The following is a 15,779-nucleotide window of genomic DNA, read 5'->3' as shown; positions in this document are numbered from 1 at the left end:
CAGACAAGAGCCAGTTGCTCGGGGGCCTGACACCCCTGCACTTGACAGACTGATCCCTAGAAATCAGATGCCAAACTCATAACACCCAGAAAAGATTTTTTTTAAAGAAAAAAAGAAAATACTAGTGTTTTTGGTGCCTGAAGGACTAAACAGGCATATATTTAAAAGCCTGGTATGTAATATACTACAGTGACATTAATCCTCATCAGCAAGGGCGCTCCTTCTGATCCACTGGGGTAATCCTTAGCTGTTTCTTCACCAGGGTCAGTGATGTAGCTCTATTCTCTTCTGCTTTCTTTTTTGCATATTTGATCTCTCTTTTTTTTCTGATCTCTTTCCCTCTCCCTTTTCACAGCCAAGTCAATAAGAGGGTCTTTCCAGAGTCAGAGGCAACCCAAGAGAAAGGAAGAAGATGGAAGAGAAGGACCCAGAAGGCCCTGGAACTGGCAAGACATCCAGGAAAGGTCCCCATCCCCTCCAAGCAGGGAGTGGTGCTGAATTTTGGGAGAGAGTCATATTGGTTCAAGACCCTGTGACCGCAGATGAACGCAGCCGATGCTTCCGGCAATTCTGTTACCAGGAGGCTGATGGGCCCCGAGAGGTTTGCAGCCGGCTCCACGGACTTTGTAAGGACTGGCTGGAGCCAGAGAGGCGCACCAAGAAGGAGATGGTGGACCTGGTGATCCTGGAGCAGTTCCTGGCCATCCTGCCGCAGGAAGTGCAGGGCTGGGTGAGAGGATGCGGGCCAGAGAGCAGTTCCCAGGCAGTGGCCCTGGCCGAAGGTTTCCTCCTGAGTCAGGCAGAGGAGAAGAGGCAGGCACAGCAGGTGAGGGGCTTTCAGTCACTCCGCTCAAGCAATGAGCTTCTCCTCAGGCTTCCTGCCAGCTATTTCTGTGAGTTTGTTAACTGCCATTCAGTTGCTTCCATCTTATAGCAATCCTAGGAGGATCCTTTCATTAACAACCTTGCTCAGGTCTTGCAGACTGAGGGCCTTTGTGGCTTCCTTGATTGAGTCAGTCCATCATGTGTCTGGTCTTCCTCTTTTTCCTGCTGCCTTCCATTTTTCTTAGCATTATTGTCTTTCCCAGCGGCTTCTGTCTTATCATAATATCACCAAAATCCAATAGCCTCATTTGAGTAATTAACTTCCAGGGGGAGTTGAATCTTGATTTGATCTAAAACCCACTTATTTATCTTTTTTTGGCAGACCTCGGTATCTGTAAAAACTGTAAACTCTCCTTCATCAGCACAGAAAATCAACTTTCTTCTTGTTAGTTTTCTTCCTTGTCTAACTTTCTCTCATACACATATAGTAAGGGGGAATACTGTGGCTCAAATTAACTTGATCTTGGTTACCAAGGACACATCCTTACGCTTACAAATCTTTTCTGGCTCCCTCATGGTTACCCTACTCAGTCTCCTGATTTCTTCCTTGCAGTCTCCCTTTTCGTTGACGATGGACACAAGGAACAGAAAATCTTGAATGATTTCACGTTCTTCATCATCAGCCTTAAATTTCCATAATTCCACACTAGTTATTACTTTTGTCTTCCTGATATTCCGCTATCGTTTTCCTTTAACACGTTCTGCTTTAACCTTCATGAGTAATTATTTCTAATCTTCACTATGTTCTGCCTCTAATGTGTCATCTGAATATCTCAGACTGCTTATCTTCCTTCTGTGAATTTTCACCCCACCTTCATCTAAATCTAATCCGTCATTCCTTATGATATGTTCTGCTTATAGACTGAAGAGACAGGGAGATAAAATATATCCTAGTCTGGCACCCTTTCCAATTGGAATCCATTCTGTTTCTCCACATTCTGTCCTAACGGTGGCCTCTTCTGCATTGATACAGATTGTGCATCAAAACAATCAGATGTTGCAGCGCACTCATTTCTTTTAAAACCAACCATTACTTTTTTTTGTATCCCTGCAGTCAAAAGCATTGATGTGTAAGCCATGATTCACAAGCTGGTTTTCTTCTGAAATTCTCTCCTGTCTTCCATTAACCAACACAAATTTGCTGTATGATCTCAAGTGCCGCTTTCTTTTGTGAATCCACTGGAAACAGAATATCTGGCATTTCTCTTTCAGTATGTGACAACACTCGTCCTTATTGTGAAATGTTCACTTTACGTACATGAAGAATTAATGCAATGGTCTGATAGTTCCTACAATCTTTGATGTCTCCTTTTTTGGGAATTGGAGTGTAAAATGAGTGTTTCATGTCTGTGGGCCCTTGTTGTGTTTCCATCTTTGTTAGCATATGCCTGTTAAGACTGTGATGGACTCCTTTTCCGTGGCTTGAAATAGCTCTACTGATATATCCCATCTCCTCCTCGTGGTTTCTTTCTTCCAGTTCTTCTCAGTGCAGTTTTACTTTCTGAAACTCTACCTTCTGGTTCAAAAGATTTGTCTTGAAAGGATTTTGTCCTCCTTTCATCAGAGACCATGGACAGCTATATCTCGCCATCACACATATAGCACTTTATGATGTTTTTACTGTTTTAAATTGTTTTTCATTAGTTTATGAGGAACTGTGCCGGTTTGGCTCTTTCAGTTTGCCCTGAGCCTGCCTCGGTGCGGGGGGAGGGCTATGAATTGAACTAATAAATAAAATAGATAATGTTTCAATGTATTGTTCCTGTCAGTTCTTTTTACCTTTAGATTATTCACTAGGCTGTGAAGAAAACCCAACCCTAGTTCTTGCCCATGTGGTTAAGCAGCTCTGGTGGTGGAATTAGGGATGAGGAGTCTGGGAGTAGGTCTGGATCCATCTCTTCAGCCTGTTCCAGTCCTTCTCTTACCTCTCTCCCTTGCTGTTGTTTCAGATGTGGGGAGGATCCATGAAGGTGGAAGCAGAGTTCTCTGAGGCAGAAGGAGCTCCGTCAGAGGAAGGTCAGAGGGCGCAGGCCCAGGAGCGTGCCCAAGATCCCCTGTCAAGTGGTGAATATTGGATTAGATCCAAAGCTCTGAAACTTGGTGGGATGACACTCACAACTGGGATATTAGGATTCAGGGTACAACTTATTTAAAAGGGACAAGCAAATGAGAAAGGGCGGAGGCATAGCAGTCTATGTGAAGGAGGTATCTACTTGTGAGGAAATATGTTAATTCTGAGCATGGCAGCTCAGTTGAGAGTCTCTGGGTAAAAATAAAAAGAGTAAGAAATAACAGCGGTATTATTGTGGGGGTCTGCTATATAAACCACCAAGTCAGTCAGAGGACTTGGATGAGATACTTCTACAGCAGATTGCAAAGTTCTCCAAAAGAAGGGATACAGTGGTCATGGGAGATTTCGATTACCCAGACATCTGTTGGAAGTCCAACTCTGCTAAAAATGAAAAGTCAAATAGATTCCTGACTTGTCTTGCTGACAACTTCCTTTTCCAGAAAGTGAAGAAGGAAACAAGGGGATCTGCTATCTTGGATTTGATTCTCACCAACAAGGAAGAATTGATCGAAGAGGTGGAAATAGTGGGCACCCTGGGCAGTAGTGACCATGTGATTTTGGAATTTACAGTCTTAGGGAAGGGAAAAGCTGTATGTAGTCAGACGTATAGGTTGGACTTTAGAAAGGCAAACTTGGATAAACTTAGAACTATGCTGGGTAAAATCCCATGGTCAGAAATACTTAGGAAGAAGGGGGTTCAGGAGGGGTCGGAGTTTCTTAAAAGCGAAATACTGAAAGCGCAATCACAGACAATTCCTATGAGAAGAAAAAATGGAAAAAGCCTAAAGAAGCCGAGTTGGCTCCATAAACAGCTCTCTGAAGACCTGAGAAATAAAAAAGATTCCTTTAGGAATTGGAAGGAGGGCCTTATAACCAAGGATGAATATAAACAAAGCACCAGTGCTTGTAGAGAAAAAGTTAGGAAAGATAAAGCTCAGTGTGAGCTTAGGCTGGCCAAAGATGCTAAAAACAACAAAAAGGGATTATTTTCTTATGTTCAGAGTAAGAAAAAGAGCAAAGACACGGTAGGCCCATTGCGAGGGCAAGAAAGTGAAATTGTAACAGGTAACAATGAGAGGGCGGAACTGCTGAATTCCTACTTTTCCTCAGTCTTCTCTTCTGAGGGAAACGGTGCTCAACATGGCAAAAACAGAACATATAATGAGAGTATGAAGTTCCAACCTAGGATCAGCATAGGGTAGTGCATAAACACCTAGTTTACTTAAATGAAACGAAGTCCTCAGGGCCAGATGAACTGCATCCAAGGGTTCTAAACGAGCCTGCGGATATAATTTCTGAGCCTCTGTCTATTATTTTTGAGAATTCTTGGTGGAGAGGTGTTACATAAGAACATAAGAGAAGCCATGTTGGATCAGGCCAACGGCCCATCAAGTCCAACACTCTGTGTCACACAGTGGCAAAAATTTTTATATACACACATACACTGTGGCTAATAGCCACTGATGGACCTGTGCTCCATATTTTTATCTAAACCCCTCTTGAAGGTGGCTATACTTGTGGCCGCCACCACCTCCTGTGGCAGTGAATTGGAAGATTGTGTTGGAAGGTGTTGGAAGATTGGAGGCAGGCAAATGTTGTCCCCATCTTCAAGAAGGGGAAAAAAGATGATTCGGGTAACTACCAACCCGTCAGCTTGACGTCTATATACCTGGAAAAGTTTTAGAACAAATCATCAAACAGTCAGTCCTGGAACATTTAGAAAGAATGGATGTGATTACTAAGAGCCAGCATGGGCTTCTCAAGAACAAGTCATGTCAGAAGAACCTGATCTCTTTTTTTGAGAAAGTGACTACCTTGCTGGATCATGGGAATGCTGTAGACATCGTTTATCTTTACTTCAGTAAGGCTTTTGATAAGGTTTCACCTTGTTAACAAGTTGGCAAAATGTGGTTTGGATCCTGTTACCGTTAGGTGGATCTGTAACTGGTTGACAGATCGCACCCAAAGAGTGCTTGTGAATGGTTCCTCATCCTGTTGGAGAGGAGTGACAAGTGGAGTGCTTTAGGGATCTGTCCTGGGACCTGTTTTGTTCAACATCTTTATCAATGATTTGGACGAAGGAATAGAGGGAATACTTATTAAATTTGCAGATGATACTAAATTGGGAGGGGTTGCAAACACAGAAGAAGACAGATCAGGATACAGGATGACCTTGACAGGCTGGAAAACTGGGCTAAAACCAATAAAATGAATTTTAACAGGGATAAATGTAAAGTTCTGCATTTAGATAGGAAAAATCTAATGCATGGTTATAGGATGGGGGAGACTTGTCTTAGCAGTAATATGTGTGAAAAGGATCTAGGGGTCTTAATGGATCATATGACATGAGTCAACACTGTGTTGCGGTGGCTAAAAAAGCAAATGCAATTTTGGGCTGTATCAGCAGAAGTATAGTATCCAGATCATGTGATGTGATGGTATCGCTTTGCTCTGGTAAGACCTCACCTGGAGTACTGTGTTCAGTTTTGGGCACCACATTTTAAGACGGATGTAGACAAGCTGGAGCGGGTCCAGAGGAGGGCGACGAAGATGGTGAGGGGTCTGGAGACCGAGTCCTATGAGGAAAGGTTGAAGGAGCTGGGCATGTTTAGCCTGGAGAGGAGGCGACTGAGAGGTGATATGATCACCATCTTCAAGTACTTGAAGGGCTGTCATATAGATGATGGTGTGGAATTGTTTTCTGTGGCCCCAGAAGATAGGACCAGAACCAATGGGTTGAAATTAAATCAAAAGAGTTTCCGGCTTAACATTAGGAAGAACTTCCTGACCGTTAGAGTGGTTCCTCAGTGGAACAGGCTTCCTCGGGAGGTGGTGGGCTCTCCTTCCTTGGAGGTTTTTAAACAGAGGCTAGATGGCCATCTGACAGCAATGAAGATTCTGTGAATTTAGGGGGAGGTGTTTATGAGATTATGAGCAGGTGTTGGACTAGATGACCCTAGAGGTCCCTTCCAACTCTATGATTCTATGACTGGATGTGTCATGTCACATGCTTTCTAGTCTCCTGCCAGTCCAGACTCCATGATGGGTAAGAAGGCCCAGGAAGTGGGAGAATGTCATGTCTGGGTTTTTGGTCTGATCTAGCAGGGATTCTAAAGCCATTTGTGCTCCAGGGCTCACAGGGCACATTTCAAGCCTCACAGAATTCTGAAATGTGTTTGCAGCATTTATAACCCCCTGAGGTTCGTAGCTACCTGGGACTTGTCTTTCATCTCTCCCACAATTTACTGAATTTTATTACAGAGTTTTCTAGAGTGTAGAGAAGACAAGGTTTCACAACCTGGGAATTGGGATGCATAAGAAAGATTGAGACAAGCCAACAAAATAGGAATTTGAGGCTAGAATTCTTCCTTCCCATTTTGTCTCCATTGCAGGCAGTGAAGAGACGTTATGCAGCCCTTTTCTTTGCGGAGAAGTGGAAACGCCTCCTCAGCCTCTGGTCCAGGTAGGGGGAGGGGGAGAACGGGGGATAGTCAGGGCCCTCAGTTTTTTCTCAGGGAAGCTTTTGCTCCTGCTGTCTGAGGAAGAGAGGCTCTGAATAGCACTGCCTTTACACATACTGAGCTCTGCATCCTGCACCCTCACAAACTACCCCCACTGAGAGTGTCAGGCTCTGCCTGCCATGATCTCTGATGAGGGAATCTGCTTCTTCTTTCAGTCTCCATTTTCCTCTGAGGAGGTGGCCGTGTATTTCACCGAGGCGGAGTGGGGCCTGCTGGATCCGGGCCAAAAAGCCCTCTACAGGGAAGTCATGGTGGAGAACTATGGGAGCGTGGCTTTTCTGGGTAAGCATCTTTCAGAGTGCTAAAGGTGCAAATCGCTGCCATTGGGATGATGCATGAATTAACAGAAATATATGTTTGTGAGGCTAGTGCAGGAAATTGGCCACCACTATTTGCCTCGAGATGTTGGGGTGGCCATGAAAGTGATGTTCAGCATGACCAGGTAGAGTGATAAAACCGCCCCCCTGGTCCAGGGGCAGCTGAGGCCAGTGTTGTGGGAATCATCCAAGCCAGAGAGGGTGTTGTGGCCTGAAACCAAGGCAAGACTGAGAGGCCCTCAGAACGACTCTGGATGGAGCCAGATCCTGATTTATCAGTTGCCTTAACAGTATCCCCTTCCCCATATCGGGATTTTGGCCATCCACTCTGACTGTAATCTGGAAAAGATCCATCTCCCTTAGAGTGGTTAGCTTTATGGGCTTTGATCTAGATTATTGTTCCGTCCTTCCAGAAGAAATTTCCCTCTTTCTTGGACTTCTTTCCTTCCCCATGTAAAAATGATCCATCTCCCCACCCTCTTTCTGTCTGAAGAAGCCAGGAATGCAAGAGAGCCCATGTTGGAGACAGACCAAGGCCTTGCATGTGAAGAACGGGTGCAGAGTTTCTCCGGAAGATCTGAAGAGACTGTTTCCTTCCCAAATGAACTGTCAACAAGTGGGTATCCTTTAAAGTTATGTCAAGAGAACTGAAAAGGAATACGCATGCGATCTTTCCTCTTCACTTCTAAGCAACACTTCTCAGAGTGGTTTGTCTTGTGGGTTTTGATATAGATCACTGTTCTGTCCTTCCAGAAGAAATTTTCCTCTTTCTTGAACTTCTTTTCTTCTCCATATCAAAATGACCCATCCCCCACCCTCTCTCTGTCTATTTAAGAAGCCAGGGATGTCAGAGATCCTACGCTGGAGACAGACCAAGGCCTTGCATGTGAAGAACGGGTGCAGAGTTTCTCCAGAAGATCTGAAGAGACTATTTCCTTCCCCAATGAACTGGCAACAAGTGGGTATCCTTTACATTTAGTAGTCCCACCGGTTAACTCTGCCACCCAGGGGGAGCTGGCTTAAGCCAAACCACACAACCTCTGTTGTCATAAGGTGGATCAGTCCTCATCCCAAGAGGGTGCAATCGTGTGCTGTTGAAGAGACGCAGTAGCCCAGTAAGCAAAGAGACAAGTTCTCAGTTGAAGCACAGGTGGTTGATCCACAATAGGAGGCCAGGGACCAACTTCTTTCCAAAGGCTATGTCCCTCTCACCCCCTTTTGCATTCAGCATGCCCTGATGCCTGGGTTTCTCCAAAGCCAGTCGTCACCATTGCCCCCTATCCCAGATGAAGTGGGTAGACAACAATGACACCCCTGTGCCCCTCTATGGGTCTGCCAAACTAGCTCCCCCACATTTCCCTCTTTCTTGGACTTCTTTCCTTCTGCATGTAAAAATGATCCATCTCCCCACCCTCTTTCTATCTGAAGAAGCCTGATCGTGCTGAAAATGTATTGCATATTGGTATCTTTGGGGCATATTCATAAGAATATAAGAGAAGCCATGTTGGATCAGGCCAATGACCCATCCAGTCCAACACTCTGTGTCACACAGTGGCCAATATGTGTGTGTGTGTACACACACACACGCACACACACATATATTGGCCACTGTGTGACATAGAGTGTTGGACTGGATGGGTCATTGCCCTGATCCAACATGGCTTCTCTTATGTATACACACACACATATACATACATACACACACACATACACACATATATATATATGTATGTGTGTGTTTGTATATATGTGTGTGTATCCATTTTAACCTGACTGCTCAGCAATTTCATTGAATGTCCACGAGTTCTTGTATTGTGAGAAAGGGAGAAAAGGACTTCTTTCTCTACTTTCTCCATCCCATGCATTATCTTGTAAACCTCTATCATGTCACCCCGCAGTTGACGTTTCTCCAAGCTAAAGAGTCCCAAGCGTTTTAACCTTTCTTCATAGGGAAAGTGTTCCAAGCCTGTAATCATTCTAGTTGCCCTTTTCTGGACTTTTTCCAATGCTATAATATCCTTTTTGAGGTGCGGTGACCAGAATTGCACACAGTACTCCAAATGAGACCGCACCATCGATTTATACAGGGGCATTATGATACTGGCTGATTTGTTTTCAATTCCCTTCCTAATAATTCCCAGCATGGTGTTGGCCTTTTTTATTGCAATCGCACACTGTCTTGACACACACTATTCCCTGTGTGTTACAGGTCTTTGGGGAAGATGGGACAGGATAGAGTCTTCTGAGGCCTTAGCTGGACTTTCTGTCACTGTGTGTTCCTCTGGGATGGGCTATCCGAGGCTCTTGCTCTACTAGATCCAGCTCTTGCTCTACTAGATCTACTAGATCTACATGGTTTTTGAGGGGGGGGGGCAAAATTAAAAACTGATGCCCCTTTATGGACCATTCTATCTTATGGTCCCATGGAATACAGTGGACTCCATACCCAATTTGGCACCTCCCCCCTCTGTCAGCGCCCAGAGCAGGCACCCCCCTCCCCCCCCAGATTCAGCTCTGGGAACCAGTGAATGACCTTGAGGTCCCCTAAGCCAGTCTTCTGGCTATCTCTTGCTGAGAATAAGAGAGACAGACTGACTGGGTGGTTCTAGAAAAGGCAGCGATTCAGGAATTGCTGGGCATTAGACAGTAGGCCTAGCTAAGTCGTAGAGAATGGCCCAGGAATAGCAAGAAAATGCTCCTGACCTTATTTATTTGGTCAATTTATATTCCTGACCTTGAGAAAGGTGGCCCTACACTGCAGGGCTGGTTTTCTCATCGGTCATTAACTCCCACCCCCTAAGAAATGGCACCTCTTCCAAACACCATAGGGGTCTCCCTCTGCACTGTGTGGTTCACTCAGGGCCGGTGAGTCCCAGTTGACCAGGTAGGTGGCCACCTAGGTCACTACCTGGCCAAAAGGGTGGACATTGGGTGCCCTCTCCCCGCACGTGCCCTGTTGTCCCATCCTCACTGTGCTTGCCCTTGCCCCCTGCCTCTCGCCTCCATGGGGGCAGTGCTGGCAGGGAAGGGGCACTGAGGGCGGTGGGGTGGCAATAGAGGCTCTGCCCCACTGACCCTGCTCAGTTTTCCTGTGACCCAAATAGATATCATCATCATCAGCCTTTATTGGCAGAAAAGAAATATAGTTATACAGAATAAAAATTACCTATAAAATACAAAAGGTACAGTTAAAATTTAGAAACATCGTTATCAATTAAAACTATGGCTACAGAATCCTTTGGCGTATCTTGGTGGCCAGAAAAATAAATTTGGCTACTGTTTCCGTGTCTTTTGGGAAGAAACCGCTCAGGCGCCTACAGACTTTTAAGGCATCCGAACAGCCTCCTGATTTCTACAAAATGGGACAGTAGTGAGTTACGAAGCTGTGACTATAACAAACAGTGGAGCAAAACATGAGGGACTGTTTCAACGGATGTATGGTCACCCGTTGAAACAGTTCCTCATTGGTTTACACATTTTCTGGGCATCATACCAGGATCTCACCAAGTGAGCCCAGGGGCGGCCCCAGACTTTCTGGTGTCCTAAACCCCTGGCCCCATTCCCTCCGCAGCAGCAAGGGCAAGCAAAGCAGTGGCAAGTGGTGCGGAGTGGGCTTGCTCAAAGCCAAACTCCAGTTGCACTTGCTGTTGCGCTGACGTTGCTCAGCTTTCCTGGCCGACACCACTCACCTGGAAAGGGTAAGCAGGGTCAGTGGGGGCGCTTCTGAACACACGCACCATCCTGCCGCACCCACTTGGCCTTTCTGGGTCTGTGCTTGTGGCGGAGAGAAACGGGGGCCTGGGGCACAAGAAACCCTGGGCCTGGCCCTGGGTTCACTTGGTGCGATCCTGATTAGATGCACAGAAAAGGGGTATTTGGGGGAGGCTGGAAACCAGCTCCTCTCGGCTCTCTTCGGAACTAGAAGGAAACTCTCAGTGCAGTTGCAAGAGTGGATTTCATGAGGACTTCTTGTATTTCATCGTCAAGAGCGGAGAGTAAAAAGAGGTGCACGGCCAGTTAAGTGGGAGCAGCAGGGCAATCATTCTTTGCCACCTTCCCCCTTAAAATACGTTTGGGGAGAGGAGGGATGGGCAGAATATCAAAACAGCTCTATGCAAGGGCCTGGCAGGGATAAGGTGTAACCAGCAGCTCGGGAAAAAAGATCTTATAAAAGAAATGGAGACCCAGGAGTGAGGAGTGCCTGACTGGTGGTTTGGCTTCTTACATGGGTGCTGATTGAAATTCTCTTTATTCCAGCAGCAGATGTAGAAGAGACAGCTGGGGATTTCCAGGAGTTCTCTTTGGTAATAGTCAAGATTGAAGATGCTGAAGAAAACTTTGGAGATGGACCACAGAGGCAGGAGGAAAGCCACGCAGGTAAGAGGAGGGAGAACCCCATTCCTTCTCAAAGAGGGGTCCTCGCTGAAACCCCAGTCCACGAAGACAGGTCAGTCAACAAAACAAAGAACAAAGGTCTCTGTGTGAACCAGAGAATCCACTGCAGGGAAAAGGGAAATGAAAGTGTGGCATTTGCTTTCAGTCAGAGAATGAATGTCATTTTGCAGATGCGAATTGCCATAAGAGAGCAGTTGTATAATAACTTGAAGTACAGAAATAGCTTCCATTATAAAACAGCCCTTCAAATCAAAGAAGTCACACAGATGGGGGGCCATAAAAATGGTTAAGAGTCCCAACCAAGCATCTCTGGTGCAGGAAGCTTAATGTACTTTCATAGTGTATACTCATTTGTACACTTCACTGTAAAACAGGAGGACGACACTGAAATATTTGGAGCATGGATGAAACTTCAGGAGCACATCAGACCTTCTTGTGTGGATTCTAACAGGAGATCTCTCTCTTTATTCCAGCAGGAAGTGATCAGAGGAGTGAGGAGGATGAAGAACTGCATCATGTATCACCAGATGACATCAAGAAAGAAGATGTGAAAAGAAACGTCAGGATTCAAAGCAGGTCTCAGAGGCAGAAACTCAGACGCAGGTTGAAGAAGACAGATAAATCAGTTCCTTGGCAGAGAATGAATTTCCAAGAAGTAATTCACAGCTTGGAGGAAACTTACAAGTGCTTGAAGTGTGGAAAGAACTTCTCAGATCAAACCCAATATAATATACATTTTTCAAAGCACGGTATTATGACGGCTTGTAAATGCTTTTGGTGTGGAAAGCACTTCAGATACAAATCAAAACTCTTTGTGCACCAAAGGATCCACAGAGCGGAGAAACGTTTTGAATGCTCGGAGCTTGAAAAGAAATTCAGTCATAGTTCCCTTCTTAAACAGTATCATAGAACCCACTCAGAGGAAGAGCCTTTTGAATGCTCAGAGTGTGGGAAGAGATTCAGACAAAATGATGCACTTCAAGACCATCGAAGCACCCACACGGGGGAGAAAACTTTTGAATGCTTGGAGTGTGGAAAGAGATTCCATCAAAATATCAGTCATCAGCAGCATCCAGAAACCCACACAGGAGAGAAGCCTTTTGAATGCTCAGAGTGTTGGAAAAGATTCAGTCACAGTAGCAGTCCTCAAAATCATCAACGAACCTACACAAAAGAGAAGCCTTTTGAATGCTCGGAGTGTGGGAAGAGATTCAGTCAGAGTGGCAATTTTCAAATACATCTAAGATCCCACACAGGGGAGAAACCTTTTGAATGCTCAGAGTGCGGGAGGAGATTCAGTCATAGCGGCAATCTTCAAACGCATCTAAGAACCCACACAGGGGAGAAACCTTTTCAATGCTCAGAGTGTGGGAAGAGATTCAGTCAAAATGGTGCTCTTCAAGAGCATCAAAGAACCCACACAGGGGAGAAGCCTTTTGAATGCTCAGAGTGTGGGAAGAGATTCAGAGTCAGTAGCAGTCTTCAAAGTCACCTAAGAACCCACACAGGGGAAAAGCCTTTTGAATGCTCAGTGTGTGGGAAGAGATTCAGGGTCAGTAGCAGCCTTCAAAGTCACCTTAGAATCCACACAGGGGAGAAGCCTTTTGAATGCTCAGAGTGTGGGAAGAGATTCAGACAAAATGGTGCACTTCAAAACCATCGAAGCACCCACACGGGGGAAAAAACTTTTGAATGCTTGGAGTGTGGAAAGAGATTCCATCAAAATATCAGTTATCAGCAGCATCCAGAAACCCACACAGGAGAGAAGCCTTTTGAATGCTCAGAGTGTTGGAAAAGATTCAGTCACAGTAGCAGTCCTCAAAGTCATCGACGAACCTACACAAAAGAGAAGGCTTTTGAATGCTCGGAGTGTGGGAAGAAATTCAGTCAGAGTGGCAATCTTCAAAGTCATCTACGAACCCACACAGGGGAGAAACCTTTTGAATGCTCAGAGTGCGGGAAGAGATTCAGTCATAGCGGCAATCTTCAAACTCATCTAAGAACCCACACAGGGGAGAAACCTTTCCAATGCTCAGAGTGTGGGAAGAGATTCAGTCAAAATGGTGCTCTTCAACAGCATCAAAGAACGCACACAAAGGACAAGCCTTTTGAATGCTCAGAGTGTGGGAAGAGATTCAGAGTCAGTAGCAGTCTTCAAAGTCACCTAAGAACCCACACAGGGGAAAAGCCTTTTGAATGCTCAGAGTGCGGGAAGAGATTCAGGATAAGTAGCCATCTTCAAAATCACCTTAGAACCCACACAGGGGAGAGGCCTTTTGAATGCTCGGAGTGTGGGAAAAGATTCAGTCAGAGTGGCAATCTTCAAATTCATCTACGAACCCACACAGGGGAGAAGCCTTTTGAATGCTCAGTGTGTGGGAAGAGATTCCATGAGAGTCAGAGTCTTCAAAGTCATCTACGAACCCACACAGGGGAGAAGCCTTTTGAATGCTCAGAGTGTGGGAAGAGATTCACTCACAGGAGCAATCTTCTAAAACATCAAAGAAGCCACACAGGGGAGAAGCCTTTTGAATGCTCAGAGTGTGGGAAGAGATTCACTCACAGGAGCAATCTTCTAAAACATCAAAGAAGCCACACAGGGGAGAAACCTTTTGAATGCTCAGAGTGTGGGAAGAGATTCACTCACAGGAGCAATCTTCTAAAACATCAAAGAAGCCACACAAGGGAGAAGCCTTTTGAATGCTGAGAGTGTGGGAAGAGATTCAGTTGGAATAGCCATCTTCAAAATCACCTAAGAACCCACACAGGGGAGAAGCTTTTTGAATGTTCAAAGTGTGGGAAAGGTTTCAGCTGCAGTGGTTATCTTCAAAAGCATCAAATAACCCACACTGGGGAAATGATTTTTCAATGCTCAAAGTGTGAGAAGAGATTCAGTCAGATTGGCAGTCTTCAAAGTCATTTACAGACCCATACAGAAGAGAAGCCTTTTGAATGCTGAGAATGTGGGGAGCATTTCAGTCACAGTAGCACTCTTCAGAAGCTTCAAGAAGTTCACATAGGACAAAAAGTTACAGAATAGAGAGAGAGATTCTGTCAGGCTGGCTGTCTTCAACAACATCTAAGAACTCACAGAAGGGAAAATCATGTCACTTCTTAGTCTAAGGGTGTTGAACTAATTTTTTTATAACGATCTGACAGAAATGTCACTTCATTGGGGCAGGCCACATGTGTAATACCAGGTATCAGATATATAAGCTTTAGAAAGAACATAGGCCAACCCAATCAACAATTTTATTTTTACTCACTATACAAACATTCTTTTTTTTTATAATTTTTTATTAAGAACATTTTTATAAAACATAGCAACAAACCAGTGTAAAAAAAAGAAAACCATACAAAACAGTAGTCATGAATAAGTGTTATACATACATCACCAGACTTATCAGAGGGACACTTCATACCAGTACATAAATGACAATACACCAGCCACCATTGAGATAGGGGAAGAGCAAACTGAAATTAATAAATCGAAAAATTCATATATTTTTCCGGGATTTTACCAAATGCAGTGTTTTTATTGTTAACATATTCAAGAAAGCAGAACCATCTTTCTAAGAACCAGTCTCCCGCTTTTGCATTATCGAGTAAGGAAATACAGGTAGCTAATTTATCATGAATTAATATGTCCCATACTTTATTACTCCAACTTTGAAACGTAGGACTTTTATTTTGTTTCCAACAACTGGCAATAACGATCTTTCCAGCCAAGATCAATAAAGCCACTAATTCTTGTTTTAGAGATGAGAGCTCCGAATCAGGCCATAAGTTCAACAATACCACCTCGGGTGTCAATGGAACAATGCTCCCAACTATTTCTGATATTTTTCCCAAAATGTTTTCCCAAAAAGCCTTAATCATCAGCCATTCCCACCAGCAATGGAGGAAAGTACCAGTCTGCCCACAGCCTATCCAACAGTTGGGATCAACCTTCGCTCTACCCTTAAACACTTTGAAAGGAGTCATGTACCACCTAGCAAATATTTTATAATTCTGTAGACGAAAATAGAGTGATTTAGACTTAAATAAAGACGAAGTCCAAAATTTTTCCCATTGATCTTCATTAATTGAAATTTGACAATCCCTTTGCCAGTTATTTTGATGACTTGCTGTACATTTGCAAAGAGTTTGATTTAGAAGAGAGTATATAATAGAGATTACCCCTCTTATAGTGGTGTTTCCTTTATTAATTAGTTTCTCTAGCGGGTTGAGCATTCTGTTAGTCATAATAATTGGAAATATTTGATGTAGTACGTGATATACTTGAGCATATTGAAACCACGGGATAGGGATTTGGAATTTGTTTTCTAATTGAGAGTGTGAACACAATTTTCCGTTGATTGAAACATCCATAAGCTTGAATATGTTATTGTCCCTCCACACAATAATAATAATAATAATAACTTTTATTTCTATCCCGCCCTCCCCGCCTAGGCAGCTCAGGGCGGCTAACAACAACTTACACGTTAACATAAATAATAAAACTTTGAATTTAACAATTAGAATTAAAACATATAAAAACCAGTCAGTTAAGTTAAAATACATAATTTACGTTGCACTATATATATATAT

The 15,779-nt window shown here is 44.2% G+C and overlaps 2 protein-coding genes across 2 annotated transcripts; both read left to right on the top strand.

Moving 5' to 3' along the window:
- The first annotated feature begins 412 nt into the window (after positions 1-412).
- On the top strand, positions 413-6,782 carry LOC132567226 (zinc finger protein 446-like). The gene is made up of 4 exons (XM_060232915.1): positions 413-826; positions 2,835-2,949; positions 6,349-6,419; positions 6,654-6,782. Exons 1-4 carry the CDS (start codon positions 413-415, stop codon positions 6,780-6,782), a joined length of 729 nt encoding a protein of 242 aa, XP_060088898.1.
- Positions 6,783-7,638: 856 nt separating this feature from the next.
- On the top strand, positions 7,639-15,251 carry LOC132567225 (zinc finger protein 665-like). The gene is made up of 5 exons (XM_060232914.1): positions 7,639-7,752; positions 10,366-10,492; positions 11,052-11,171; positions 11,663-12,162; positions 12,397-15,251. The coding sequence occupies exons 1-5, from the start codon at positions 7,639-7,641 to the stop codon at positions 13,894-13,896; spliced, it is 2,361 nt and encodes a 786-aa protein (XP_060088897.1). The 3' UTR covers positions 13,897-15,251.
- The last annotated feature ends 528 nt before the right edge of the window (positions 15,252-15,779 follow it).

Source organism: Heteronotia binoei, chromosome 2 (genome assembly GCF_032191835.1).
Source record: "Heteronotia binoei isolate CCM8104 ecotype False Entrance Well chromosome 2, APGP_CSIRO_Hbin_v1, whole genome shotgun sequence".
In the NCBI taxonomy this organism is placed as follows: Eukaryota; Metazoa; Chordata; class Lepidosauria; order Squamata; family Gekkonidae; genus Heteronotia; species Heteronotia binoei.
Note: the sequence above shows the minus strand (reverse complement) of the source record. Positions and strands in the feature narration are given on the sequence as shown.